This window comes from Hibiscus syriacus, unplaced genomic scaffold (genome assembly GCF_006381635.1).
Source record: "Hibiscus syriacus cultivar Baekdansim isolate YM2019G1 unplaced genomic scaffold, ASM638163v2 tig00111993_pilon, whole genome shotgun sequence".
NCBI lineage: Eukaryota > Viridiplantae > Streptophyta > Magnoliopsida > Malvales > Malvaceae > Hibiscus > Hibiscus syriacus.
Genome location: NW_024063232.1, coordinates 20,779 through 48,477, shown reverse-complemented (window position 1 = coordinate 48,477; position 27,699 = coordinate 20,779). Strand labels below are relative to the sequence as shown.

At 34.0% G+C, this 27,699-nt stretch overlaps 2 protein-coding genes and 1 pseudogene across 3 annotated transcripts; 2 read left to right on the top strand and 1 right to left on the bottom strand.

Moving 5' to 3' along the window:
* Positions 1–6,682: 6,682 nt before the first annotated feature.
* On the bottom strand, positions 6,683–7,973 carry LOC120173935. The gene is made up of 2 exons (XM_039180966.1): positions 7,916–7,973; positions 6,683–7,233 (listed from the first exon to the last, which is right to left on the bottom strand). Exons 1-2 carry the CDS (start codon positions 7,971–7,973, stop codon positions 6,683–6,685), a joined length of 609 nt encoding a protein of 202 aa, XP_039036897.1.
* Positions 7,974–19,432: 11,459 nt separating this feature from the next.
* On the top strand, positions 19,433–19,942 carry LOC120173934 (annotated as a pseudogene).
* Positions 19,943–21,445: 1,503 nt separating this feature from the next.
* LOC120173920 (AP-1 complex subunit gamma-2-like) lies at positions 21,446–26,206 on the top strand. 2 transcript variants are annotated; one of them, XR_005521106.1, is made up of 4 exons: positions 21,446–21,529; positions 21,707–21,799; positions 24,652–25,267; positions 26,068–26,206. XR_005521106.1 is itself a non-coding variant. In XM_039180954.1 (3 exons), the coding sequence occupies exons 1-2, from the start codon at positions 21,768–21,770 to the stop codon at positions 25,112–25,114; spliced, it is 495 nt and encodes a 164-aa protein (XP_039036885.1). In that variant the 5' UTR covers positions 21,585–21,767; the 3' UTR covers positions 25,115–25,267; positions 26,068–26,206. The 2 variants fall into 2 exon arrangements, 1 of the variants encoding a protein (XP_039036885.1); XM_039180954.1 differs by lacking the exon at positions 21,446–21,529 and having other exon boundaries at positions 21,585–21,799.
* The last annotated feature ends 1,493 nt before the right edge of the window (positions 26,207–27,699 follow it).

Here is a 27,699-nt window from a genome sequence, read left to right as displayed (position 1 = left end):
ACGAACGGTGGCCGGACGGTGAAGGATTGGAGCTCAAAGTAGTTGACTAGGGAGAGGAAAATGGGAAAAATTATGGGAAACTGAGCACGGAAAAGGGGTTTATATTTTCAATATATAAGAAAAATGGGTAAATTTAGGACTAGGTCCCTGAATTTCCTACACTTCCCAAAATGGTCTGCTAACTTTGTGATTTTATATTTTAATCATCAATTTCTTCCAAAATACCACTTAAATTCAATACTTTATAATTTCTAAAATTTAGCCTCTAAATTGGTACTCTTTTATGCAAAGGTAGAGCCTTAACGGATAAAAACGTAGGTTTACTCGTTACAGAGAGGGACTCGACCTTAGTGTTCCGGCTCAGAGAAGTACGATTGTAGTCTAGGGGCATGTACTGATCAGACATCTTTTGACATTCGACTGGCCGGTCTATCTTGAAAATTTTAACTCAACCTAAAGCTCTGATAGCACTAAATGTAACCCACTCAGACCGATACGGGTAACCCGATCCGATCTGGAGTGTCACATTAGGGCCACCGGAGCGACCCACCGTAAAAATAGCGTAAAATTTAAAACTTTTATTAAAACATGTAAACTCATAAAATCATTTATGAATACAAAATAAAATTTATCAGTATTCGAAATTAAAACAGATTTTTAGACTCGGATATAAAAACAAAATACAAGTTACATGCCCCTTAATCACATGTACCATACTCTGCAAGCAACGCCGAAAGAACTTCCTTACTAATGTTGATAGATGCATTGGTACGATTCTTTTAACCTGAAAATGTGAGTAAAAGAGTGAGCTTTAGGAAGCTCAGTAATAATACAATACTACCAGTTGATGCTACATGACATGCAGATAAATGTAAAGCCATATAATTTCCTTGTTGAATCAGACTTATACCAATTCTTGGGATAATTTGGGGTTCCACTAGTAGTTCATCGAGTAGAAGCCATGAATATCTCAGTTCATAGGAAGCATTCATAATATCACGATTTCAGAAGATTGAATAGGATGTCTAGTGTGTTCTAATCAAAACCAGTGAAAATATATAAATCTTTTAAAACCATACCGGAACCTTCCAACAATATTCCATTAGGCAGTTTCCCATAACTGCATCCATAAGGGCTTACCCTAAGCACACAGTAAAAGGGAGCCAACCTAATGGAGCATCTTGGGGCCTGAGAGCCTACCCAAGAGAGTTCTTAGGGCCACGAAGCCTACCCAAGAAAGATCTCAGGGCCACAGGGCCTACACAAGAATGATCTCAGGGCCACGGGGCCTACCCAAGGAAAATCCCAGGGCCGCAGGACCTACCCAAGAGTGATCTCAGGGCCGTAGAGCCTACCCAAGAGTCACATTAGGTCCGTAAATATTTACCAGCTTGATCAGATCTTTACCTCCATATTCTAGTCCTATCCAAAATCAGTATCTTAAAGATACAATTTGTACAGTAAGTAAAATTTCCATAAATCTGTAATCATCGTAATCATATACGAGTGAAAATAAATAATCAGATAACAATCATAGTCCATAAGCCATCACCAATAAGTCGATGCATCAATAAAATAGTAAACCATAGATTTCGGTGTACCACATTTCAAAACAGATAAACCAATACGTAGTATATAGGGAACACACTAGAGGGTCCAAGTATTTTTCAAAGGCATTTGGTAGTTATCAGAATAGATAACATGAAACTGATGTCATTTTATCAAATTCCAGGAACAAGGTCCTATTGAAAAGAAACGATTACTAACTGATCTAATCAACCATTTAAAGTTGATACTTTAGAATCTCACTATGTTTCATGTGCATCAGAAAAGTGTTCAGGTATGACTGGAATGATTTGAGCTGATAAGGGAGAAACGGAGTTTCATGACATTTACCATTTATATTGATCGATCGAATTATCGAACAACTTGAGCTGAACAACTCCCAGAACTGATGTTTGTCGACTGGTCAATTCATTACCTTACCAGGGTATTCACTCTTTAATTCCAAAAATTCTTTTCCATATATCATTTTCAGAATCATCGCTGAATATATTTTAAGGGAACGAACAAATATTCCAATGGTCTTTATTTTATTTCCATAATGCAACAACATGAGGAATTATTGACGCAATTAATTCTTGGTTCATAACCCATAGGGATTGTACATCATGTAAGTTCATATGAGTTTCTAGACTTATCGAAATCACTTTTTAATCCTCAGTCATTGAGGTTACTTAGTTCATTTAGTAGTCACTTTTATCCAGGTTACTTCAGAGTTTTCCAGAGTAATTCGGATGTTTCTGAATTTCAGAAACATATTGTACTTCCGTTCATTTCAATTTGGTTATATAATAAAGTCATTTTGGTATTCGTGATTGATTTGTCTCACGAATATCCACTTCTTAATATCGAATGCGCTCTAGCATTGAGCTTAGCCGAATACTTCTAGAATTATCATCGATCGAAACTTGAGGAGACGAACGAGCGTTCAATTGGTATATATGCCATTCAGGTACTAATATATCATTAGGGTTGGTGGGCCTACTTAAGTTGTGTTTCATAACTTTTAAGGGCATAACAACATCTATTTTAGGGATATTTTGGTCATTTTACAAATCCAGGGTATTTCAATCATTTCCTTCCGTCCATCTTATTATTTAATTCAAACTTATCATCTATTTCAGTCTTTTTAAATAATTCTGACAAAAGAGCACCCTCGATAAATTATTCTTCAGGTATTTACTCATAACTCGGAGATTTAGGGATTATAAGGAATTTATTGTATAAACGTGTGAACTTACCGATGAAATTAGTAATTCATCGATTTAGGCATGATATTTTTGGGTACTTTTTCATACAGGGTCAATTCGGGCTATTTTTTCCTTTCAAGGGAAATTTCATAATTTCTTAACCATTAAATTTCAGTATTAAAACTCTTAACAAGGATAATTATAATTTAGACATTCGAGGGTTAATTGATTTCCCGAATAATCTCTGAACTTGAAATTATTTCTTATTAAACTTCTAGTATCTTGTACAAACCATCTTGAGTTTAGAAGTCAGTTATCTAGATTTTCTATACGCATCAGTAGTTCTATCGGATCAATATGTCTTTTCAGAGTTATTATCCAACTTTCAGGGACAATCATTGTCTTTTTACAACATAAGGGTATTTTCGTAATTTCACCTAACCGAAATATGCTCATCCAAGTACCTTTGGTATTTAACTTTTAATGCTATAAATTATAATTTACAGATCCAGGAGCTGATTGTTTTATCCCTTAATCACATAACTTGTACTTTAATTCTAACGGTCCTCTAGTTTATTATTTTAATCATCTGAGCTATATTTAGTTATCGAATTTTTACCGAATTCAGATCGTGTAGAAATTAATTAACTACATAAATGAAACCAAATATTTTAATTAAAGCATTTACTAATACCAACATGTTCCATAAAGCATGAAAAGGTAGTAATGTATTACCTCGATTTTTATGCCATAATGTTCGACCATTTAAACTCCATTCGAAAGCCCTCAATCTTGAAATCAACGTCCAATAATTCCTCAGTTACATATCAACAGAAATTTCATAAAAAATGGAGCTTAATTAAGAAAAACAGATCGAATCGGGTGATAAATCAGTGAAAAATAGCTTACAGGGTTTGAATTTGGCAAAACGGACTCAGGTCGTCGAAAAATATCAGGATAGGTATACCTGGAAAAAGTCAACGGTCGGTCAACAATCAACGACGGTCAACTGTCAACTCGGTCAACAGTCAACGGGTCGGGTCGGGTCGGACTGGGTCAAACCAGTTCAACATTGTCCACATGCGCAAGACATTGAACACGATAGTAGTTTCGGATCAACGAACGGTGGTCGGACAGTGAAGAGATCAGAACTCAAAGTAGTTGATCGGAGAGAGGAAAATGGGAAAAATTCTGGGAAATTGAGCACGGGAAAGGGGTTTATATTTTCTACATATAAGAAAAATAGGTAAATTCAGGACTAGGTCCCTGAATTCCTATACTTCCCAAAATAGTCTGTCAACTTTGCGATTTTACATTTTAATCCTCAATTTCTTCTAAAATACCACTTAAATTCAATACTTTATAATTTTTAAAATTTAGCCCCTAAATTGGGGTGTGACAATATTAATAATATATTAAATGTATTCTTCTTAAAAATTAGATAGTGTAACGATTAAAACATTTTTATGAAATTTTATTCAAATATTTATAATTTAATATTAAATTTTAACTTTTTGGAAAAACATGTATCACAAGATAATCTGGTAAAATATATATCCAAATAATTTTATATTATTTCAACCAAACATTATAATCATACAGTTCTGTTAAATAAACAAAACAAGGTAATACAATATTTTCATAGTAATATTACACTTCAGTAATTTTATTCCCGAAGTTAATCTTACATTCCGTAAATAAAACGTCACGTTAATTTTTAACCACGATGTAGAGCAAGGTCTTAATTGTTAATGCTATCATTTATGACCTTACAAAATGTTCCAACTTAATATTCTTTAGAGATATTTTAATCCCTGTATGTTTCAAAAGTAATATTTTGGTCCAAACTTTTAAATTATATTGACTTAGATATTTTGATTTTTAACATCCTTGACAATTTTGAACTTAAGCAATTTAATTCCTCTTCAAAAAGAGAATAATTTATTCTATATACATTTTGAAAGTGGATAAAATAAAAATGATCTATAATTGTATTGATAACTTTCATCAGTACATGACACGTATTCAATTGTGATTGAATATTTTTTAAAATAAAATAAAAAATATTGTTGAACCAAACTATATGTTGTTAAAATTTATATTTTACGATTCTATAAATAATTTGTCAAAAAATCATTTTCAAGCGTTTTTAAATGTGAAAAATAATAAGTGTTCTTGAGTAATTTCATAAATTATAAATATTGTTTTAGAGTTCAAAACACTTGATTTTACCCAAAAATCCCTTTTAGTCTCGAGGCCAGCATGCCAATCTCGATACCAATACTCTAGTAGGCTTTTTAATATTGATATCATGGTATTGGTATTGATATTGATAGATGAGAATTGATACTCACATAAACAATATCCATACTAAAGATTTCAATACCGAACAATGGGTATTGATACCAATCTCCAACGGCTCCAAAAGGTTAGATTGATGTTAGAAGACATAAAAGGACAAAGATTCAAATATAGAAGAATAAAAAAGTCAATTGCAAGATCAAGCTAACATCAAAAAAGTTTTAGAGCTAAAATTGTCATATTCTTTGTAATACACTTGTGAGCTCTTTTGTTTATTCTTGCTCAAGTGTGGTTTAGGTATGAGTTAAATTAGTTGCAAACTCATTTACCTTTGTGAGCTTTCTTTTGTTTACTAAATTTGTAATACCTCTTATGTAGAGTGTAAGCAAGATTTTGGGGTATAAATTTTGTGTGTTGTTGTAAGGTTACACATTATCCTTAAATGTTAACAAATCTAATAAATTTGAGAAATTTTTTGTGCAAAATTTTAGAATTAATATCAATTGCACCTTAAGATATATATTATTTGTGTTACAGTTATTTTTAAAATCTAAGTTGATTTGGTAGTTAAACATTAGCTTTAACACTAGTGGAGTCAATATACATTAAGGGGTATAAATTGACATCCAAAAGTTTCATTCTTATCCATATATATATATATATATAAAGAAAAAAACCCCTTTTAGAAATATTTTGATACCATTTAAAAAAGAAATTGACCACATATTTTAAAAATAATATTTAGCAATAATAAGTTTAAAATTCAATATTTTAATTTTAAAAAAATTCATATGATTTTTAAATTTGACACCTAATTTTTTTTTTCTATATCCGCCCTGAGCTTTGAATTACAAGAGGACTACGTTTATGAAGAGCAAATAACTTCAATTTTTGTATAAAAAAATGATATCATTTTGATCCACTTTTAATATTAAAATAATCGTATCAAAACGATGTACATCATTTAGGTATAACAACAACATCAATTACCGTGAGTTATGTGATCATCTCATTATTGATTTAATAACAAAAAGATATAATTGAATGAAAAACTAAAATTCAATATTAATATTGACAAAATTAAAGATTCAATGATAAAAAGAGTGGGAAAAGTTTATTGGGTGTTTTACTTAATGCTAACTAAGCCTCGTACCTAAATAGTAATAATAAATAAACATAAATATTAAATACTAAGAAACTGACACAATTATTTTATAAAAAAAATTGCTAAGCCTCATACCTAAACATCCTTCCATGATTTGTCGCATCAATCATCACTGTCATATGCGTTCCAATATGCTTAAAAGCTGCAAGAACTATGAGGGCATTTTGATCGATATCACATAGAAAGATAGTAAATAATTGCCCCAAAACAAAACATTATAAGAACCCTGATGCAATTACTATTTTGCTTTCCTTTTAAGAGAGACAAAGAAAATGCACCTATTGGAAATTAAAGCACATTAGAACATAGGACGCAGTAAATAGCATCCAAAGTAATACAAAACAGTGGTAGTGCTTTGATTACATATATTAAAAATTCATAGACAGAGACATCAGATGGCCGAAATACTGAAAAATCAATCCCAGAACTTATTTTATTATTAATAACAACTATGCCACTTTTTTCACAGGGCGTCTTCCTTAACGTCGCCGGCAGGATTCGGAGGAATGTTAACATACCCCATCTTTTTAGGACTAAATTCTTCGCTAGACTCGTAATCCTCGTGGTACTCGCGACTGCCCGTGAAGATCATCCAGACCAAGTAGATCGTGGCGGCAGTGAGAGCGCCGCAGCCGACACCGAGGAGGAGAGCGGCGACCACGCTGAGAATGTCCCTGCTGAGATCACGGAGAGAGCTGAAAATATGGGAGGGTTTGGGATCGGCGGGTATGGGTAAGGGATTCGATTGGGCGATTTCAGTGAAGACGGCGACGAATCGGGAGGAGACAGCGTGGGAAGGGTCGTTAGGGCTATGTAAAGAGATGGAATAGGAGGAGACGAGGAAGGTCTTGCAGGGCCTTGCTGCTGTGGCTGAGATTGAAAAGAGGCCCAACGCCATCACCGCTATAGCGACGGCTATCGCCACCGGAGACTGATTCCACCGTCCCATTCTTCCTTCTTCTTTAATGAATATCCTTTTCTTCTCTTTGGCGACCAATTTCGATTTCAATATCCCTTCTTTTTTCACACATCCACTTATAACTACAATACTATTGTGGTTGACTTCGTTTACAACTCTCCTATTCTAAAGCCCCGAGAAGTAGTAGTTGACTGTAAGTACCGGTTAACTTTGATTTAATGAATTGATACACTATAAATTATAAATTAAAGATTCATTAATTAATCAAATGTTAATAATTAATTTAAAAATAATAATAAAATCTCATTTTGCATTTAAAAACTTTATATAAAATAGGCTTAAATATACAAAAGATGCTCAATCTATACTCGTTTTTTCAGTTTAGTGCTTAACGTTTATTTTGTTCTAATTTGATGTCTAACGTTTCATTTTGTGACTCAAAATGAGTCCAGCCGTGACGGACCGTTAAGTTTGACCGTTAACCAATTAAAAATGTCATCTGACATATTTTTTATGGTAAAATATATAAATAGTCCCCAAAGTTTTAGGACGCTTGTATTTTGGTCACCCCCATTAACCTCCTCCTCCTCCTCCTCATTTTCCTCTCCCTCTCCCTCATTCTCATTCTTTTTCTTTTTCTTCATTATTATTTTAAGCCTCATTCATTGTAATATTTTTCTACTACCTTCCTTCGCCCGTAAGCTACGGCAGCCTCATCGTCTCACGTCCCCAAACCAAATCGCTTTACTATTCTGATAGTGAAAATCTCTTACTTACCATCCCCACCACTGACAACTACACCATCACACTTACACTTTCCTCCCTCACCACCCATCTCTCCTGATTCAATACAAGGTAATAAAAACCCTCACCTAATTCAATACCAATGTAATAAAAACTAATTTGGGTCTTTCTTGTCTAGTTTGATTAGAGGCAAACTAGACAAGAAAAATGAAGAATGAGCAGAACCAAAAGAAGAAGAAGTTTCCAAAGGAATGGACTCAGCTTGTTCTCACTTTCACATCCAAACCTCACTATTGTACTCCGCAAAGTATCAACAAACTAACTTCTCGTTTTGGATGAGTTTACTCAGTTTTATCACCATTGCCAACTGGAAAAAGAAATAACCTAAAACGTGAAGATGCAGCGGTAGAACTAGAAAAGATTTTCTTGTGTTATTCCAACATAATTTGGAGATCATTGTTAGTCGAGATAGAAATGAACGGGTCAAGGTTGTGATTGGTAGTTGGTATTTGAGAGTAAATGGGATGGTGAGGCAGAGAAAGGTGTGAGGTGGGTGGTGAGGAAAGAAAGTGTAAGTGTGGTGGTGTAGTTGTCGACGATGGGGATGGTAAGTAAGTGGTTTTCATCGTCAGAATAGTAAAGAAATTTGGTTGAGACGTGAGACGATGTGTGTAACACCCCTAACCTGTACCCGACCTGGATATGAATCCGAGGTGTCACATTGACTTTTCAAAACGTTTATTCTTACAAAATAGTTAAAAATTTAATCTTTCATCAAAATAACAGTGAAATAAGTTACATAAGTACCATAAAAATAATTACAAAATCGATCGGAGAATATGATTTAAACTTTGATTACATGCCAACATAATTACTATAACAAAATGACATACTGTTTGAATCATTTCTGATCTGATCGTCTGCAAAAGAGATGTTGCCTTGATAGACCCTAACTTTGATCTTCTTGTTTCTTGGTACCTACGTGTGAAACACTCACACGCTAAGTCACAAACTTAGTGAGGCATAATATAAACGTGCAATAATGAACTCATGAAACATGCAATCCTATAATTCTAACATGTAATCACAATCTTCATACATCTATTTAACCATAACATCTATCATCATACATTGAACAAATAATAACATGTCATCTTATAAAGTATTTAATTCTTTTTATATCTTTTATGTGCCCATGTACATTACTAAGAACTTAAGGTATGTGAGTACATTGAGGTTGTACACACATGTTGTCACCACAGCTCGTATAAATTCCCACTGAGGGTATATAAAATTATCCCTAAGGACCTCTTATATGTCCCGAAGGACCACATATATGTCCCAAAGGACCACATATAATTCTCCTTAAGGGCCACATATATATTCCAAATGACCAAATATGTGTCCTAAAGAACTGCATAAATGTTCCAAATGATTACATATATGTCCCGAAGGATCACATATAACCCTCAACTCTTAGCATGCCAACTATACCTACAGCTCTCATATCACATAACATGGGCTTTACTATTTACAGATTTCACATGTTCACTTAATAAATCAAATCGTTACATATATATGTACTCATGTAACTCTAATCATTTATCATATAATTATTTATCTCATAGCATATAATTTATGTTGTTCGTTTATGTTCGCATAGATCACATATCATATATCAAAACATATAAACATATATTACTTATGCATATACTCATAAGGATCATAACATATTCATGTTTATAAATATGGAACTATGAAATCAACCATAGGAAATAGACTTATCACAAGTCTTGTGTCCATACAACAACAACTATACTATGATATGCACTTACCTTAGCCTCATTAAGTCCGATCAACTCCTATAACTTTTATCCCTCTTTTGATTGTTTCTAACCCTTCTATCGTTCTGGAACTTGCTTATGCTCGATATCTACACAATTATACATTTGATATGAATATCAGAATTATAAGTATTATAATTTGATCTTTAATAACATAGGCTAAAAGAAGTACTTAGTTTAAATTTTCACATTGAATAGTATCGGTACCCAAGGTATGGTACTGATACTTCCTTCATTGTGGTATCGATACTATGCTATGGTATCGATACCCTTTCTTGGTTTTAGAATTCTATTTCAAAATGATATCGATATTTGTCTAATGGTATCATTACCATTGGTATCGATACTACCCTGTAGGTTCGATACTACCCCTTAGGTATCGATACTCCTTGAATATCTTATCATCTTTTGGCTTACGTTTTCGATATTGTTCATACAGTATCAATACCCTACTTCAAATATCACCTATTTTCCTTTTGAAGTATCGATACTGGATGAATCAGTACCGATACTCCTTGCCCAGAAATCACTCCTTATACCCAAAAATTTACAAATACTGACTTTAACCTTCCATTTTGAACTCCCTTCTTTCCACTAAACTTAACTACACTTGCTCAAATCATTATCTTCAGTATCTCATCCAAATTCTTGAAACCAAGAATCTTGCTAAATTTTCAACATATTCTAAACTCATTTATAACACTTAATACTTCTTATTCTAACTGATGACAAGTCCATTCCAAGTTCAGAATATATTTATTTCATCTTATTCACAATTTCACTTAGAAACCTCTTATATTCAATCTCTCCTAACTCATCCATCTTTTGGTTTTAAGACATCTTAAGCTTTCCTTAAGCTTATGTATTACCTAAAGAAAATAAACCAAGCTTGAATTTACTAAATAATCAACTAACATAAACTCACCTTTCTATATGGGGTACACGGCTGAAAGAGGAAAAATAATGAAGATATTTCTGGATACTTGGTTTTTAGCTTTCCACCTTCTCCACTTGTATTTAACATACCCATTACAAATTTTTAATTCTTTTATTTGCCAAATGACCACTTTTCCCTTTCATTCCTCATTCTTTGCTATTTAATCCTACATAAAGATATTTCAATTAAGTCATTGAATTTTTAATTTATTCTAATTTAATCACAAAGTTTTAAAATCTTTCAAATTGGTCACTAACCCGGTGGTTGAGATGTTACAAATCTTCCCTTTAAGAAAATTCGTCCTCGATTTTTCACTGCACCAAAAGATGGGGGTATTAATTCCGCATATCCTCTGCACGTTCCCACGTTGCTTCCTCTACTTTATCATTCCTCCATAAAACATTGACTAACAGAATAATCTTATTCCGTAACTGTTTCACTTCATAAGCCAATATTTTCATCGATTCTTCCTCATAATTCAAGTCGGATTGAACTTCTATTTCTTCTGGTGTAACAATATGAGAGAGATCAGACCTATACCTCCGAAGCATGGAAACATGGAAAACATCATGAATCTTTTCCATTTTCGGTGGCAAAGCCAAATGGTATGCCACTGGTCCTACTCTCTTAACTACCTCGTATGGCCCAATAAACCGAGGACTAAGTTTTCCTTTTTTGTTCAAACCTTAGTACCTTCTTCCAATGAGACACTTTCAGGAATACTTTATCTCCAACTTGAAACCCAATCTCTTTTCTCTTAAGATCAACATACGACTTCTGTCTATCGAATGCCACTTTAAGATTGTTCTGAATTACTTGAACTTTCTCCTCCACTTCTTTAATCAAATCAGGACCAAGAACTTCTCGATCTTTAAGCTCGTACCAATTCAAAGGTGTACGACACTTTCTCCCATATAAAGCCTCATAAGAAGCCATCTTGATGATTGAATGGTAACTATTGTTGTAAGAAAATTCAGCAAGTGGCAAATACTTCTCCCAAGATTACTTGAACTCTATTGCACTGGCTCTTAACATGTATTCCATAATTTGGATAGTCTGCTCAAACTGTCCATCCGTCTGGGGATGAAATGATGTGCTAAAGTTTAGTCGAGTCCCTAATGCTCCATGTAAAATTCTCAAAAATAGAGGATCTCAGTCAGAATAATCGAAACAGGAACACCATGTAATCGAATAATTTCCCTGATGTACAGTTCAACATACTTATCCATAGAGAAATCAGCTCGTACTGGGATAAAATGCGATGACTTTGTCAATCGATCAACGATCACCCAAATTGAAGCTCTTTTCTTTGGAGTCAAGGGTAACCCCGTCACAAAATCCATCATCATATTCTCCCATTTCCATTGAGGAACATATATTGGTTGGAATAATCCCGACGAAACCTGATGCTCAGATTTAACTTACTGACAAGTTAAACACTTAGACACAAATTCAGTGATATTTCTTTTAATTCCTAGCCACAATGCTGACTCTTGAGATCTATATACTTCTTGTTTCCATCTGGGTTCATTGTCAATGGACTACAATTAGCCTCTGATAATATATCATTCTTCAACTCCTCATCATTTGGAATCACTAGTACATATTTCCATCAGACTTAATCTCAAAATCTTTAATTTCTTCATTATTTACTTGTTTTAAAACTTCAAACACTTTTCATCTTCATTTTGTAATTCTTTAATTCGATCCAACAAGGTTAACTTAAGCTTGAATTCTGCACATACTACACCATCTCCATCCAATAACAACCTTGCATCCAAAGCTCATAAGGTTGCAAACGTTTTTTCGACTTAAAGCATCATCTACCATATTTGCTTTTCTAGGATGGAAATATATTATCACATCATAATCTTTTAAGAATTCAACCCATCTTCTCTGTCTCAAGTTTAACTCTTTCTGAGTCATCAGATACTTCAAACTCTTATGATCCGTATATAGATATCAACGTTCCCCATATAAGTAGTGACGCCAAATCTTGAGAGTGAACACTAATGTAGCCAACTCCAAATCGTGCATTGGATAGTTCTTCTCATCTGGTTTCAATTATCTAGATACATAGGCCACCACTTTCCATTAATACACATCCCAAACCGTTATGGGACGCGTCACTGTAAACCATATAGTTCTTGCCAGACTCAGGTTGAACCAATATTGGAGTTTCTGTCAAAATTTTCTGTAATGTTTCAAAACTTTCTTGATATTCAGGAGTCCAAGCAAACATTACAGTTTTCCTTATCAACTTGGTGAAAGGTAAAGCTATCATCGAAAAGTTCTTAACGAACCTTCGATAATAACCTGCAAGCCCTAGAAAACTCTGAACTTCAGACACATTCTTTGGAACATCCCATTCTAAAATAGCTTTTATCTATTAAGGATCCACCTGAATTCCTTCTACAGAAATTACATGCCCAAGGAATGTCACTTCATTCAACCAAAACTCACATTTAGATAGTTTAGCATATAGATTCTTATCACATTTATATATTACATTCACTAATGGATCCATTTTTTCACTAAACACTATAACTTCTAATCATTTTGAAATGATTAACGTTACCCTCTTCAATCTACAATCAACATTGACATGATAATGATATAACTATTCTATTCCAGTATCACTTCAAATTTATCAAAGGATAATTCTATCAGATTAGCAAGGAATTCAATTCTCTGAATCCTTATGGGACACCCTTAACACACTCTATTTACCCGAGTGTTGTGTCCTAATGAATTTGTCATTATCACATCACTAATAGTGGCTTCTAACTGAATTCTCAACTCTCTTACCAATTTACAACTAATATATGAATTAGTAGAACCCATATCAATCAATACCAAAACACATTTATCATATAATTGAAAGGTACCTGCAATAATCTCCAGATCATCACGGTCTTCATTGGTCTTTAGATTGTACACCCGAGCAGTCAAGTGTACTTCTGATTGAGTAGAGGATTCAGGCTGACTTTTTCCTCTACCTTTACCCCTTCCTCTCTAAGATATCGAAGCAGATCACTCTGACTGTACAGGCTCTCCAGCCATCATTGGACAATCCCAGATGAAATATCCAGTGTCCCCACTTCTGAAACAAGCTCCAGAGATTACTCTATATACTCTAGGATGATTTTTTCCATAATGACACTGTCTAGCTTGACCCTGATTAGATCTTCCAGTTACAAACCCTACAGATTGAGTTTATATGGCTTTCATCGGATTTGATCCTCTAGTAGAGGATGCAACTGACTCAGACCTCACCCGAGGTCGAAAACCAGAATATCTGCCTCTTTTTTATGGTGCTGAACTCGAGGAAGCACCTGTTATTTTAGACGTATGGGCTCTTTGCTCTCCAAACATTTCATTCTAAGTTCTCTCAAAAGCTTTAGCACTATTAACTACCTCTTGAAATGAGCATAGATTCAACACAATCAATATCTCTTTCAATCGAGTACGCAAGCTCTCCACAAACTATTCACTAGTATCATTCTCTGTCAGAATAAATTTGTCAACAAAGGAACTTAACTTGTTGAACTCACACTCATATTAATACAACGTGCGATTTCATTGCTTCAGGTTCATAAACTCTTGCTTCATTTGTCGGATAAACTGATATCCTATATACTTGTGCTTGAATTCCTCCAAAAACAAGGACCATGTCACTTGGTCACTTGTCATCCTCAGGGTGACACTCGTCCACCATATTCTCACTTGTCCATGAAGCAAGGAGACCACTCCATCTAATTTATTTCCCTTTAGAACAGTAGAGTCCATCCAATATTATCTTCACATCAATAAGCCAAAGGTCCGCAACAACAGGACCTTATTCGGCTTCACTATTAAATTATGGGGCTCCTAACCCTTTCAACTCTTTTGCAATATTCATTCTCTGAGTTGAGGAAGCAGGAGGTTGAAAACGCGTTAAAAAAGCATCCAACGCCCTGAAAAACATATGTTGGTCTTGTAAAGGCACTCCTAAATGTGCTTGTTCTTCACCTTTCCTGGTCAGGGAAGGTGAATTACTACTCTCTTCAGGCCTATCATCTCCCGCTTCACTTCAGGAGCTCTTGTGTCCGGACATCTAATAAGACATAATCATATAATTGTATTAGCATGACAACATACTCGTTACTCTATCAAATAATAAGTTCTCACTATTTTGTTGGCATGTATACATTTAAAGACACTCGAGACTTCGGTTTATGCGTAGAATCGGCTAAACCTTAGCTCTGATACCATTAAATGTAACACTCCCAACCCGTTTCCGACCTGAATACGAATCTGAGGTGTCACATTGACTTTTCAAAACGTTTATTCTTACAAAATAGTTGAAAATTTAAACTTTCATTAAAATAACAGTTAAATAAGTTACATAAGTACATTAAAAATAATTACAAAATCGATCAAAACATATATGATTTAAACTTTGATTAAATACCAACATAATTACTATAACAAAATGACATACTATTTGAATCACTTCTGATTTGATCATCTGCAAAAGAGATGCTGCCTTGATAGACCCTAACTCTGATCTTCTTGTTTCTTGGTACCTACGTGTGAAACACTCACACGCTAAGTCACAGACTTATTAAGGCATAATATAAACATGCAATAATGAACTCATGAAACATGTAATCCTATAATTCCAACATGTAGTCACAATCTTCATATATCTATTCAACTATAACATCTATCATCATACATTGAACAAATAATAACATGTCATCTTATAAAGTATTTAATTCTTTTTATATCTTTTATGTTCCCATGTACATTACTGAGAACTTAATGTATGTGAGTACAATGAGATTGTAAACATATGTTGTCACCACAACTCGTATAAATTCACACTAAGGGTATATAAAATTGTCCCTAAGGACCTCATATATGTCCCGAAGGACCAAATATATGTCCCGAAGGACCACATATAAATCTTTTTAAGGACCATATATATATTCCAAAGGACCAAATATGTGTCCCAAAGAACCACATATATGTTCCAAAGGATTACATATATGTCACGAAGGACCACATATAACCCTCGACTCTTGGCATACCAACTATACCTACAGCTCTCATATCACATAACATGGGGTTTACTATTTACAAATTTCACATGTTTACTTAATAAATCAAATCGTTACATATACATGTACTCATGTAACTCTAATAATTTCTCATATAATCATTTATCTCATAACATATAATTTATGTTGTTCGTTTATGTTAGCAATAGATCACATAGCATATATCAAAACATATAAGCATATGTTACTTATGCATGTACTCATAAGGATAATAACATATGCATGTTTATAAATATGGAACTATGAAATCAACCATAGGAAATAGACTTATCACAAGTCTTGTGTCCATACAACAACAACTATACTATGGCATGCACTCACCTAAGCCTCAATGAGTCTGATCAATTCCTATAACTTTTATCCCTCTTTTGATTATTTTTAACCTTTGATCATTCCGGAACTTGCTTATGCTCGATATCTACACAATTATACATTTGATATGAATATCAGAATTCTAAGTATTATAATTCGATCCTTAATAACCTATGCTAAAAGAAGTACTTAGTTTAAATTTTTCACATTGAATAGTATCGATACCCAAGGTATGGTACCGATACTTCCTTCATTGTGGTATCGATGCTATGCTATGATATCGATACCCTTTCTCGGTTTTGGATTTCTATTTCAAAATGGTATCGATACTTGTGTAATGGTATCAGTACCATTGGTATCGATACTACCCCTTAGGTATCGATACTCCTTGAATATCTATTTACTTCAAATATCACCTATTTTCCTTTTGAATTATTGGTACTGGATGAATCAATACCAATACTCCTTGCCCAGAAGTCACTCTTTATACCCGAAAATTTACGAATACTGACTTTAACCTTCCATTTTGAACTCCCTTCTTGCCACTAAACTTAACTACACTTGCTCAAATCATTTTATATTAATATAAAACATCATTATCTTCAGTATCTTATCCAAATTCTTGAAACCAAGAATCTTGCTAAATTTTCAACATGTTCTAAACTCATTTCTAACACTTAATACTTCTTATTCTAACTGATGAAAGTTAATTCCAACTTTAGAATCCATTTATTTCCTATTATTCACAATTTCACTTAGAAACCTCTTATATTCAATCTCTCCTAACTCATCCATCTTTTGGTTTTTAGACATCTTAAGCATTTATTAAGCTTATATATTACCTAAATAAAATAAACCAAGCTTGAATTTACTAAATAGTCAACTAACATAAACTCACCTTTTCTATATGGAGTACACGGCTGAAAGAGGAAGAAGAATGAAGATATTTCTGGACACTTGGTTTTTAGCTTTCCACCTTCTCCACGTGTGTTTAACATACCCATTACAAATTTTTAATTCATTTATTTGCCAAATGACCACTTTACCATTCCATTCCTCCTTTGCTATTTAATCCTATAAAGATATTTCAATTAAGTCCCTAAATATTTAATTTATTCTAATTTGATCATAAACTTTTAAAGTATTTCAAATTGGTCACTATCCCGGTGGTTGGGATGTTACAATGCGGCAGCGGTAGCTACACATCTGTCGCAGCTTAGGGGTAGAGAAAGGTGGTATATCTATGGCTTAAAAGAATAATGAAGAAAAAGAATGAGGAGGAGATTAACGGGGATGACCAAAATGCAAGCACCATAAAAGTTTGGAGGCTATTTATATATTTTACTATTAAAAATATGACAGGTGGCATTAATGGGTTAATGGCCAAACTTAATGGTCTGTCACAGTAGACCCATTTTGAGTCACGGAATGAAATGTTAGGCACCAATCTGGAACGAAATAAACGTTAGACACTAAACTAAAAAAACGGGCATACTGATCATATGAATATTTTATCTGATTTCTGTTCTGATTTTTTGTCTGAATTCTGTTATGATTTCTGCTCTGAATTTTGTTATGATTTCTTCTCTAATTTCTGTTCTAATTTTTGATATATCTGTTATTGAAGGAAAATGTTTTCTTCGGGGTATTCTGGGTTCTGGTATGAAGACTCTGGTAGGTTCAGTCGATGTTGGTAATTCCTCGAATAGTTCAGCACCGACTGGTAATTCCTTATGGACCTAAGTCGAGCCTTGGGTAGGCTCTGCGGCCCTGATATTTTCTTGGGTAAGCCTTTATGGCCCCTGGAATTGTCTTGGGTAGGCTAGCAGGCCCCAAGGTACTCCTTTAGGTTATGCAGTTCTGGGGAACTGTACATGGCGTTCGGTTGGAGGACGATACGGAGTTTTTAAATTAAAAACTCCTATGATGTTTTAATGATTGTGATCTCTACTGATTTTAAAAAGCATGTATGTTTTAAATGTTTTGCGGGAACACACTAGATAACCTATTCTGATCTCCTGAACCCAGTCATCCGAAATATTTCCCTCTAAATTGAAAGCTTACTTTATGTTATTACCTGAGATATCAGTGAGACCCCAACTCAGCCTAAAAATTTGTAGATGTCTGAATCAATAAGAAAGTATATGGTTATCTATTATCTGCACGTTCTTCAGCATCATCTGGTAGTTCTGTATTACTGAGATTTCTAAAGCTCACCCTGTTACTCACCATTTTCAGGTTAAAAAGGATTGAACCAGTACATATATCGACTTCAGTAAGGGAGTTCTTCCAGCGTTGCTTGCAGAGTATGGTACATGTGATTAGGGGCATGTAGATTGTATTTTTTTGTATATGAGTCTGAAAATCGGTTTTATCTCTACATACTAATAAATCATTTTATGAGTTACATGTTTTAATAAAAGTTTTAAATTTTCTGAGATTTTTACAGTGAGTCGCTCCGGTAGCCCTAATGTGACACCCTAGATCGGATCGGGTTAACCACATCGGTCTGAGGGGGTTACAGATTTTACATGATTAATGGAATAATTGTAAAATTAATAATGAAATGTTTTATAATGACAAAATTTTAAACATTTATGATCAATGAATGTTTGTAGAGTTGATGTGACATCTGTAGGTCGTATTTTGAGACTCATACAAACTATGGGTGTTACATAACTTCTTTTACATATACTAAATTTTATCATATCTATTATGTGGGTGAAAGAAATATTATAAATATATATATTTTTAAGTTTTATTTAATAATGAATAATGATTATAGGATAAGAGAATTATATATGAATTTATAAGTTATGAGTTTAAATCTTTACAAGGATGATTTTAAACTATTTTATTTAAAATTTATTTAAAATATAAAAAAGATAAAAATAGTCTTATAATAATATTAATTATTATTTTTCAATTGAATTAATACTTGATTAATCGATGATACCAACTTAATCACAAATATAGTATAGATATATATTATTTGTATAAAAATAAAAAACATATATATGATACATGATTTTACATAATGTTTTAGAATTTAAGTTTAATTTTTTATAATAATTAATATTATTTAAAAAAATAATTCAATTTATATTATTATAATATAAAAGTTATATACTAAAGAAGTTATAATAAAATACTTATATGTTATACACACACTTTAAAAGTTATATATATTTTTTACAATTATATTATAATATTCAAACACTTTTTATTTATTATATTTTCATGTAATTAAATTATTTGATTTAGAGATAAAAATAATCTATATTAGTGGCTAAGGATGTAAATGATTTAAACGTTTGATGAATTATCCACAAATTTTTGAACAACATTTGTTATGCTCATTGGATCTCTGTTGTTCTTAACAAAGATGGCTATTTATTTAAGTCTTCGGGTAGCACCACTAGATCTTCAACAAGGTGGAAATTCTCGTATTCTGTATGTACATGTTCCTGCGGCTAGGATGAGTATTTTGTTTATATCGCTACGGCTATAAACACTTTTGTATTCTTATTAACAAAGCATCCTCTTTTTCTTCCCTCTTCCGGAACCAGTATAGAAATTGGTGCTTTTTTTACGTTGTTTACCTTAGTTACTGGGGGGTTTTCGGGGAAGACCTATGTGGGGCGCCTTTTGGGTGTGGGATGCTCGTTTAACCTTAGTATTCATCTCGTTCCTTATTTACCTGGGTGCACTGCGTTTTCAAAAGCTTCCTGTCAAACCGCCTTCTATTTCAATCTGTGTTGGACCGACCGATTTACCAATAATCAAGTCTTCAGTCAACTGGTGGAATACATCCCATCAACCTGAGAGCATTAGTCCGACCGCCCTGCCTAATGCTAGTTAACAACGATGAAAGTCTCTCCTTCATTTGCCTACGAATTTCTTCGGATCGAAGATCATTTAAATCTTAGACTTCCCCCTCAATAAAATCGAAAGATTCCTTTCGAAAGTTGTCATATTGGGAGAGCTGGACAATGCGGTCGATATTGTCCTCCGAAATCATAAACGAAAATAGCCTTTCTTGCAATAATGCTTTCCACCCCAAAATTTGTAGTTCTCTATATTTCATGTCCATGGCTGAGCGTAGGTGATCAACAGTGATCGCTTCATCAAAATGCTCTCGACAATGGACTCATATTCTCCGGGACGGGTTTGTGGCGGAATGTTATAATAGTTCCCATTCTCCAGAGCACGGATTCTAGAGAATATACTCTGCTCGTAATCTGCTTCATAAATAGCCTGGACTTGGATACATTCACTTTCTGCCCTGACAACGAGCAGAACCGTTCTAAAAATCATATACTCATTTGACCTCAAGTCTGCTATCGATAGGGCTTGGCTTGGGTTACAGAGTGCGTTGATAGCGCAGCTCTTTGAGAATTCCTTGTCGGCATTTGTATGTATCGCTTTCAGGTCCTATCCATTCAGGGCTCCTTTCTTGAAGAAGATACCTCAAGTTAAGTCCTTAACTAGTAGGGCAGCCTTTGTTTGGTTTGGGTTATTACTTTACTCCTCTTGGCCTATCTTCACTCTTACTCACCATTGATTGGTGAGGCGTGTTCGGTATCTTTATGTTCACGAATAAACTCATTTAAAAAATTGTTTATTGATTTGGTTTATAAGTTGGTGTATCAATTTCTCTATAAGCTCGTTTATCCATTCATTTATATGTTTTTTCGATTCTTTTATAAGCTCGTTTATCGACCTGTTTATAAGACCATTTACTCGGTTTTCTTTTTTCTTTTATTTTTATATTTTAACATAAGGTGAACTTTGGAATTTAAGAGAATTAAAGTTACTGGTGTACTTTTTCCAATTTTCTTTGGCTTGCAAATAAAAGGATAAAAAAGTGTCCATTGTCAGACATTAAACGAATATATTTACGAAAGTTAAATAAATATATTCATGAACGTTAAATGAACGAACAAAAACACTTTTAAAATAAATAAATAAACGAACATAAATATTATATTAAAAATTTAAATAAATACAAATTAAATATAAACGAATTCAAAAATAAAATAAATAAATGAACACAAATATATATATATATATATATATATATTTCTCTCGTTAAAGCTATATTCATTTACAACGTTATTAGTGGCCACAATAACCGACTTCATTCCTAGTTAATCAGAGTCGTGTGAACCGGTTGATCCATGGACAAGACTGGATGGCGGTTAAAAGTAAAACCGTTTAATAACCGGGCATAGTCTTCCTTCCTCCCTCGCCGTTATTTGAAAATCTCTGGGTGGCCGTTGAAATCGCGCCTTCACACATAACAGCAAGGGGGCCTTAAGATCCATTTTTGAAATTTAACCCAATGGCACAACTTGAGTAATTTATTCACGTTACCCGCGGGTGAGCCACTCAGCATTGCAAATGACAAATTGAGTTCTCCCGTTTTTTTTCCCTTTTGCAGTTCGTGGTTCGTTTTTATATAAGATACTTGGTTTTCTCAATCGGTCAAATCCATCTGTTTGGTTGTATCCATTGATCTCCGAAATCCAACTTTTGGATCTTAAATTTCAGCTTCTTAGATTTTCTAATACAATTCCATTTCATTCCAAATAAGCGCTAATTGACTGGGTTGATTTAATTGCAGCATTTGATTTGATTGGATCTGATTTCAGCTCTCTACGCCTGTTTCGACCTTGTACGCAATAATGAATCCTTTCTCGTCTGGTACTCGTCTGCGGTGAGCACCGATTCCTTGTGTTAACCATTTCTTGTTTTAGTTCTTCCTTTCCCTTCTAATTTGAAAATTCGATAAAAAAACACGGGGTTTCTTAATAGAATGGATGTTTTTATAATGGAAAAAGCATCGTTTTCTTCCTAATTGCGGATGCTTTTTATTGGCATGACTGCAATTTGGGAGTTCGACATTATTCTGGCTGTACAACTTAAAATGATGATTGCGTTTGAATTTTAGATCCAAAGCGGAGATTGTTTGCTTTTCTGGTTTCATAATTTGGCACTTCTAGTTACTTTTTCCCTTCGTTTTTTACGTGCTTGAATTAGTTGCATGCAACTAGGATGCAAATTTAGAAATTCATTGCGTACGCATTAATTGGTTTGAGAGTAGCTTAATCTACCGTTTTTATGAATATTTAAAATATGAAATGATGCGCCAAATAGCACTAGTGTCAGAGGGTACCATTTCTAGAGAGGAGACCCAAATGGTACCACCAGGCACCAGTTCAGTACTGAAACCTTACTTTCTCTACTACTGCATTATAGATATACAAGTTATGTAGCATGTTTTGGAACATAGATATTGCATCAAACACTTAAATGCTGATTAACTAGCGGCAATAATTTGAGGAGTGGCATATATAACATACAGTCCAAGGCATGTCATGTACTCAGGTGTCCCTTTCAATATGGTTACCAAAGACAATTCAAATAGCCTGATTACATGGCTGTAGTACCTGTAATTCTTGTAGCTATATGTTCAAAATGATTTTAGAACTTCTCACACTTTTAGTAAACAATTCTAAATTAATTTCCTTTTCCTATGCGAGACTGCTTGGTGACTGTTGAAGGTTCTCGTGCCTATGGCAATGGAATTAAATAGTTGTATTCGGCCCTATATAGATTTAGGTTGATTAACAAATTTTGAGATAAGCAACAGAATATGGTTTAAATGATAACCTCTTGATTTGCCATGGGTGAGTTCTCTGTTTTTTGAATTAGTTACTACTTTTTATCCATATTTTATTAGTGTGGTCTCAATCTCCTTGTCTTTAACCATCAGATAACTTTCTTTTGAGGTGCTTCTTCTATGGATGATCAGTTTCGGGTGCTGCTTTTAAGGAATATTTGCTCCTCTCTCTTAAGCATCAGTGAATACTTCTATTCCACTATACTGTTTACAAGAACTGATTATATACAATGGAGAAAGGTATCTCTTAGCTTAATGTAATATTTTGTGGAAATAGAAAAAAAGACAATGGATTTCACATCCTACATTAACTGCTTGGTTGTCCTTTACTGTAGCCTAGAGTTTCTATATTTATATGCAAGTTCCTATTTCCTATTCCAGCAATGACCCCTGAGAAGGTTGTCCATGAGTAGGGCTTGTGAGCCACATGTAATGGAGAGCAGTGTTAAGGCGTGCTCCTAGATGCACCTCGGCCTTGCACCTTAGAGCTAAGCACCAAAGGCTCCTCAAACCCTCTCAAGCAAGCACATTCCTAGTGCGCCTTGGCATGCTCTTTTCATAAGGCGACAAGCATAAAAAAAATGCAACTTGATTGAAGTTCCCTTTAGTTTCTTTTATTTCTAGTTTTTTTTCCAATAGATGTACCTTTACTAGTAAGAAAGGGTATCAACAATAAATGGAACAGAAAGAAATAATGCATGTTGGCCACCAAAAAAAGTACTTGTTTTGTAAGTAAAATATGCCATTCTTTAGGGTTTATTGTATAATCATACATCTTAAGCTTATTATACACACATACACACATACACACAAACATATTGCACCTTATTTCACTCTAGAAAGCACTTCTTTTCCACCTTGTGCAGGAGGTATTAGGCAATATAAGGGTTCTAGCCTCTATAATGCTTGAAACGGATTATTAAGTTAGGTTATTTTGCATCTGTTAAGTATGAAGTTTTTTACAGTCTTATATTAAAGTTTGGGCCCCTCCATTTATTGCCAAATGGATATAGATTGAATGCTTAACATGCTACCAGAGGCCAAGTGTGTTCCATTCTTCCTACCTAACCCGAGTAGGTTGACGACCCTTGATGAGGTTGTCCACATATAGGCCTTGTAAGTTACACATGAATGAGGAGTATCAAGTGGTGTTGCTCCCTATATGTTAAATGCTTGTTTAATGTGATCTTATATTTGAGTTGGGTCCTTTCAGTAATTGCCAGTATCAAAGTTATCCCATATCTTTTAGATATTTGGCAAAGCAACCAACTTAAGCCAATTAGCAATAAGTGGAAAGCCCAAATTTTATACATGAAAAAACTAAACTTAACCAATGGGGAGTGATGTCACCTAACACTCTCATCACTCATCACGTTTTGGATTCTATAACATGGTATTAGAGCACTTAACACTCGCATCACGTTTTGTATTCTATAATATGGTATTTGACCCTACATTCAGTTCTGTTGTTCTTCTTGCCTAACTCTACGTGATGTGGATGACCCCAATTGAGGTTGTCCATGTGTATACCATATGAGCAAAATGTGAGAGAATGTAAAGTGTTGTTACTCTACATCTATTAGTCTTATATTGGAAGTTTAGCCCTCCACCTATTGGCAATTAATTTTAGGTTTGAGGTTTTTATAGTTTGAGAAGTTTATTCTCAATTAGGAGCTATGGATGGTTTTTAAGAATAATTTTTCCTTTTCTTAAATGATATATCAGTGGGTGGGAATTCATTTTTTTGTTAAATGAATTAATTGATGATAGACATATATTTTGTGTATTTTTTGTCCTTGGTAATATTCTATAATCCAAATTCATGACTATATTATAGTTTATGTGGATATTAATTGGAAATCGTCAAAATCATTACTCCAATGTAGGTACATGATACGGGCCATACGTGCATGCAAAACTGCAGTTGAAGAACGTGCTGTTGTAAGAAAAGAGTGCGCTGCTATTCGAGCTGCAATTAATGAGAATGATCAAGATTATAGGAACCGTAACCTAGCAAAGCTTATGTTCATTCACATGCTTGGGTATCCCACTCATTTTGGTCAAATGGAATGCCTAAAGTTGATTGCTTCAGCTGGATTTCCAGAGAAGAGGATTGGATATCTTGGTCTCATGTTGCTTCTAGACGAAAGACAAGAGGTGTTGATGTTGGTCACCAATTCATTAAAGCAGTATCCTGCATGTATACTTTTCTCAACCTTAATTCGTTTATATTTTCTTTTCCCTTTATCATTTCTGTTCCGGATGGATAAGTTTGCCCCTGATGCACTGGTATTACTAAGGGTAAAAATAAGAAAAGAAAAGATATACTTTACTTTGCAGGAACCTTAACTTATGTGCAGAGATCTCAGCCACTCAAACCAGTATATTATAGGGCTTGCTCTTTGTGCTCTGGGAAATATTAGTTCTGCAGAAATGGCCCGTGATCTTGCACCGGATGTAGAAAGATTGTTACAGTTTAGAGATCCAAATATCCGGAAGAAAGTAAGTGTGTCCTATCTTTATACAAGTGCCTGCTGGCTACAGATTCTGATTTCAGTGATATGCCTAGTAAAGGGGGTAAGGGAAGCCTATTCTAGGATTTGTGAGTTTCTTACACCAGAATAATCTGATTATCCCTCTTAGTAGATATCAACTTATCCATCTAGCTTCTTCTACTGGAATTGGAAATTTTTGTGCTGTTTTGTTGGACTCTTCTAGTATCATGTTTTTTTTTCTTTTATCTTTTCAACAGTGCCTTGTAATTTGTCAATAGAAAAGTTAAAATCACCACGTGAACCCATTATGAATGTACTGCATGTCTCATGACTGAGACCTGAGTTGTAACATGTAATTATTTTCCTACTTCATGAATGTGATATTTTATTTAATGATGTTCCTCGACCTTCGAGTGGCCTGCACTTTTATGAAATATGGATATTTTTTTGATCATTTATCTTATCTAGAAGATTTTACTGCATGTAATCACTCAAGGGAAAAAGGCAACATATGATAGACCTTGAGTCTGAACTCTTTCTTGTTTAATGATTTGCGGGAAATACATTTATTGCTTGATGCTAGCCTTTTTGTGAAGTCATTTTTATGACGTACTAAATTGGTTCATCTAAAATTACTCACATTTATGTTGTTGTATTGCTTTGATTAAGCAGGTTTCATACTGTTCTTTTTTCTCTCCCTCCTGTCAATTGGCCTTTTGTTTATGGATTCTCAGTATGCACCTAGGTTTTTGGTTTTCTAATTTCTTAGCACTCTGACTGCAATCTTTGACTAACTGTTCTCTGTAGGCAGCACTGTGCTCCATACGGATCATAAAGAAAGTTCCGGTCCTGGCTGAAAACTTTATGTATCCTGCTGCTTCACTACTTAAAGAAAAACATCATGGAGTCCTAGTAACTGGAGTTCAACTTTGTACAGATCTTTGCAAAGTCAATCTGAAGCCCTTGAATATTTTAGAGAGGTAATTGGTTATGGCTTTTTTAACATTTTTTCAGTTCAATGTAACTCTCTACCCAACAAGAGCTGTGACTATGAAAAGAAGCTGTAATGAGTAGAATTTCTTTTGAAAATTGATTTCCTCGCTTCCTGATAATATTATATTATTATTTTCTATACATGTTAAAAGATAATAGCTTCTTTTATCATCAATGCAGAACTGTATTGAAGGTTTGGTCAAAACTCTGAGGGATATCGCAAACAGTCCCTATTCACTTGAGTATGACGTTTCTGGCATTATAGATCCTTTCCTTCATATAAGATTGCTTCTGCTTCTGCGGTTATTGGGCCAGGGAGATGCTGATGCTAGTGACTGTATGATTGACGTATTAGCCCAGGTCAGTTCTGAACATGTGAAGCTTTTCTGGTGATCACCTCTTTTATTTGTAATATGTTATATCCCGAAAAAAGTGTCAAGTATAATGCGCATTACATATGTTGTTTACCTCACCAATTAGCAATTACATCACTTTTTTTTTTATTTTTTTTATTTGTCTTTCTTTTGCTGTATTTATGTGTTTGCCCATCATCTGTGGAACACCCAATTTTCTTCATAAAGTTCTTAAAATACATTTTAAAAGGAAAAAGTGTTTGCTTTCTTGAGAAGTGTCAGAGATTAGCTTCCTAAATAAAGAAGATTATGTAGGATCTTTGTAAATATATTCTACCAGTCTTGACATGGTATCAAAGCCTCTCCAGCTCTTCTTTTGGAGTCCAATTATCCTTACTTAAACAATCCTAATTAGCCTTTAAACTACCTTCAAAGAACCAAGTATCTACCCAACAAAAATATGGGTGACGAGGGTGATTCCAGTGGAGCTGAAACCATTCAAGGAGGCATAATAAGTGAAGGAAGTCACCTCAATTCTATTAGTGACTTACAAAATATACAAGCAGTATATAGATTGATTGGTAAGAACTATCTTAAGTGGTCTCAGCTAGTTCGAATGTTCCTAAAAGGAAGATGTAAACTCAATCATCTCATAGGAATTGGCCCTAAAGAAGTAGAACCTAAGTTTGAAGTTTGGGATGAGAAAGATCATTAGTTATGTCTTGGCTATGAAATTCAATGGTCCTTGAGATTAGTGAGACCTTTATGTTTCTTAGGACAACCAAGGAGATATGGGAGGCTGGGAAACAAACTTATTCAATGGTTCGAGATGCTGCCCATATATATGTAATCAATAGCAAGGTTTCATATACTAAACAAGGAAGCAAGTCAACTACAAATATTCTAACCTGATGCAAAATCTTTGGTAGGAAATCGATCATTATCAAAGCATTTAAATGAAATGCAGTGAAGATGCTGCTATCCCTAAAAGGTTTATTAGAAAGAAAGAATTTATGATTTTCTGGCTGGACCGAACATTGAGTTTGATGTAGTAAGTGTCCATATCCTAGGAAAAGAAGATTTGCCTTCACTG

What these genes read in the sequence shown, in the direction of transcription:
- LOC120173935 (XM_039180966.1), bottom strand. Translation starts at nt 7,973, where the DNA reads ATGGGTGGTGAGGGAGGAAAGTGTAAGTGTGATGGTGTAGTTGTCAGT. An exon ending in AGTTGTCAGTGGTGGGGATG is followed by an intron (nt 7,234 to 7,915) that starts GTAAGTAAGAGA and finishes TGAAAAAAGAAG; the next exon opens with GGATATTGAAATCGAAATTG.
- LOC120173920 (XM_039180954.1), top strand. Translation starts at nt 21,768, where the DNA reads ATGAATCCTTTCTCGTCTGGTACTCGTCTGCG. An exon ending in TCGTCTGGTACTCGTCTGCG is followed by an intron (nt 21,800 to 24,651) that starts GTGAGCACCGAT and finishes ACTCCAATGTAG; the next exon opens with GTACATGATACGGGCCATAC.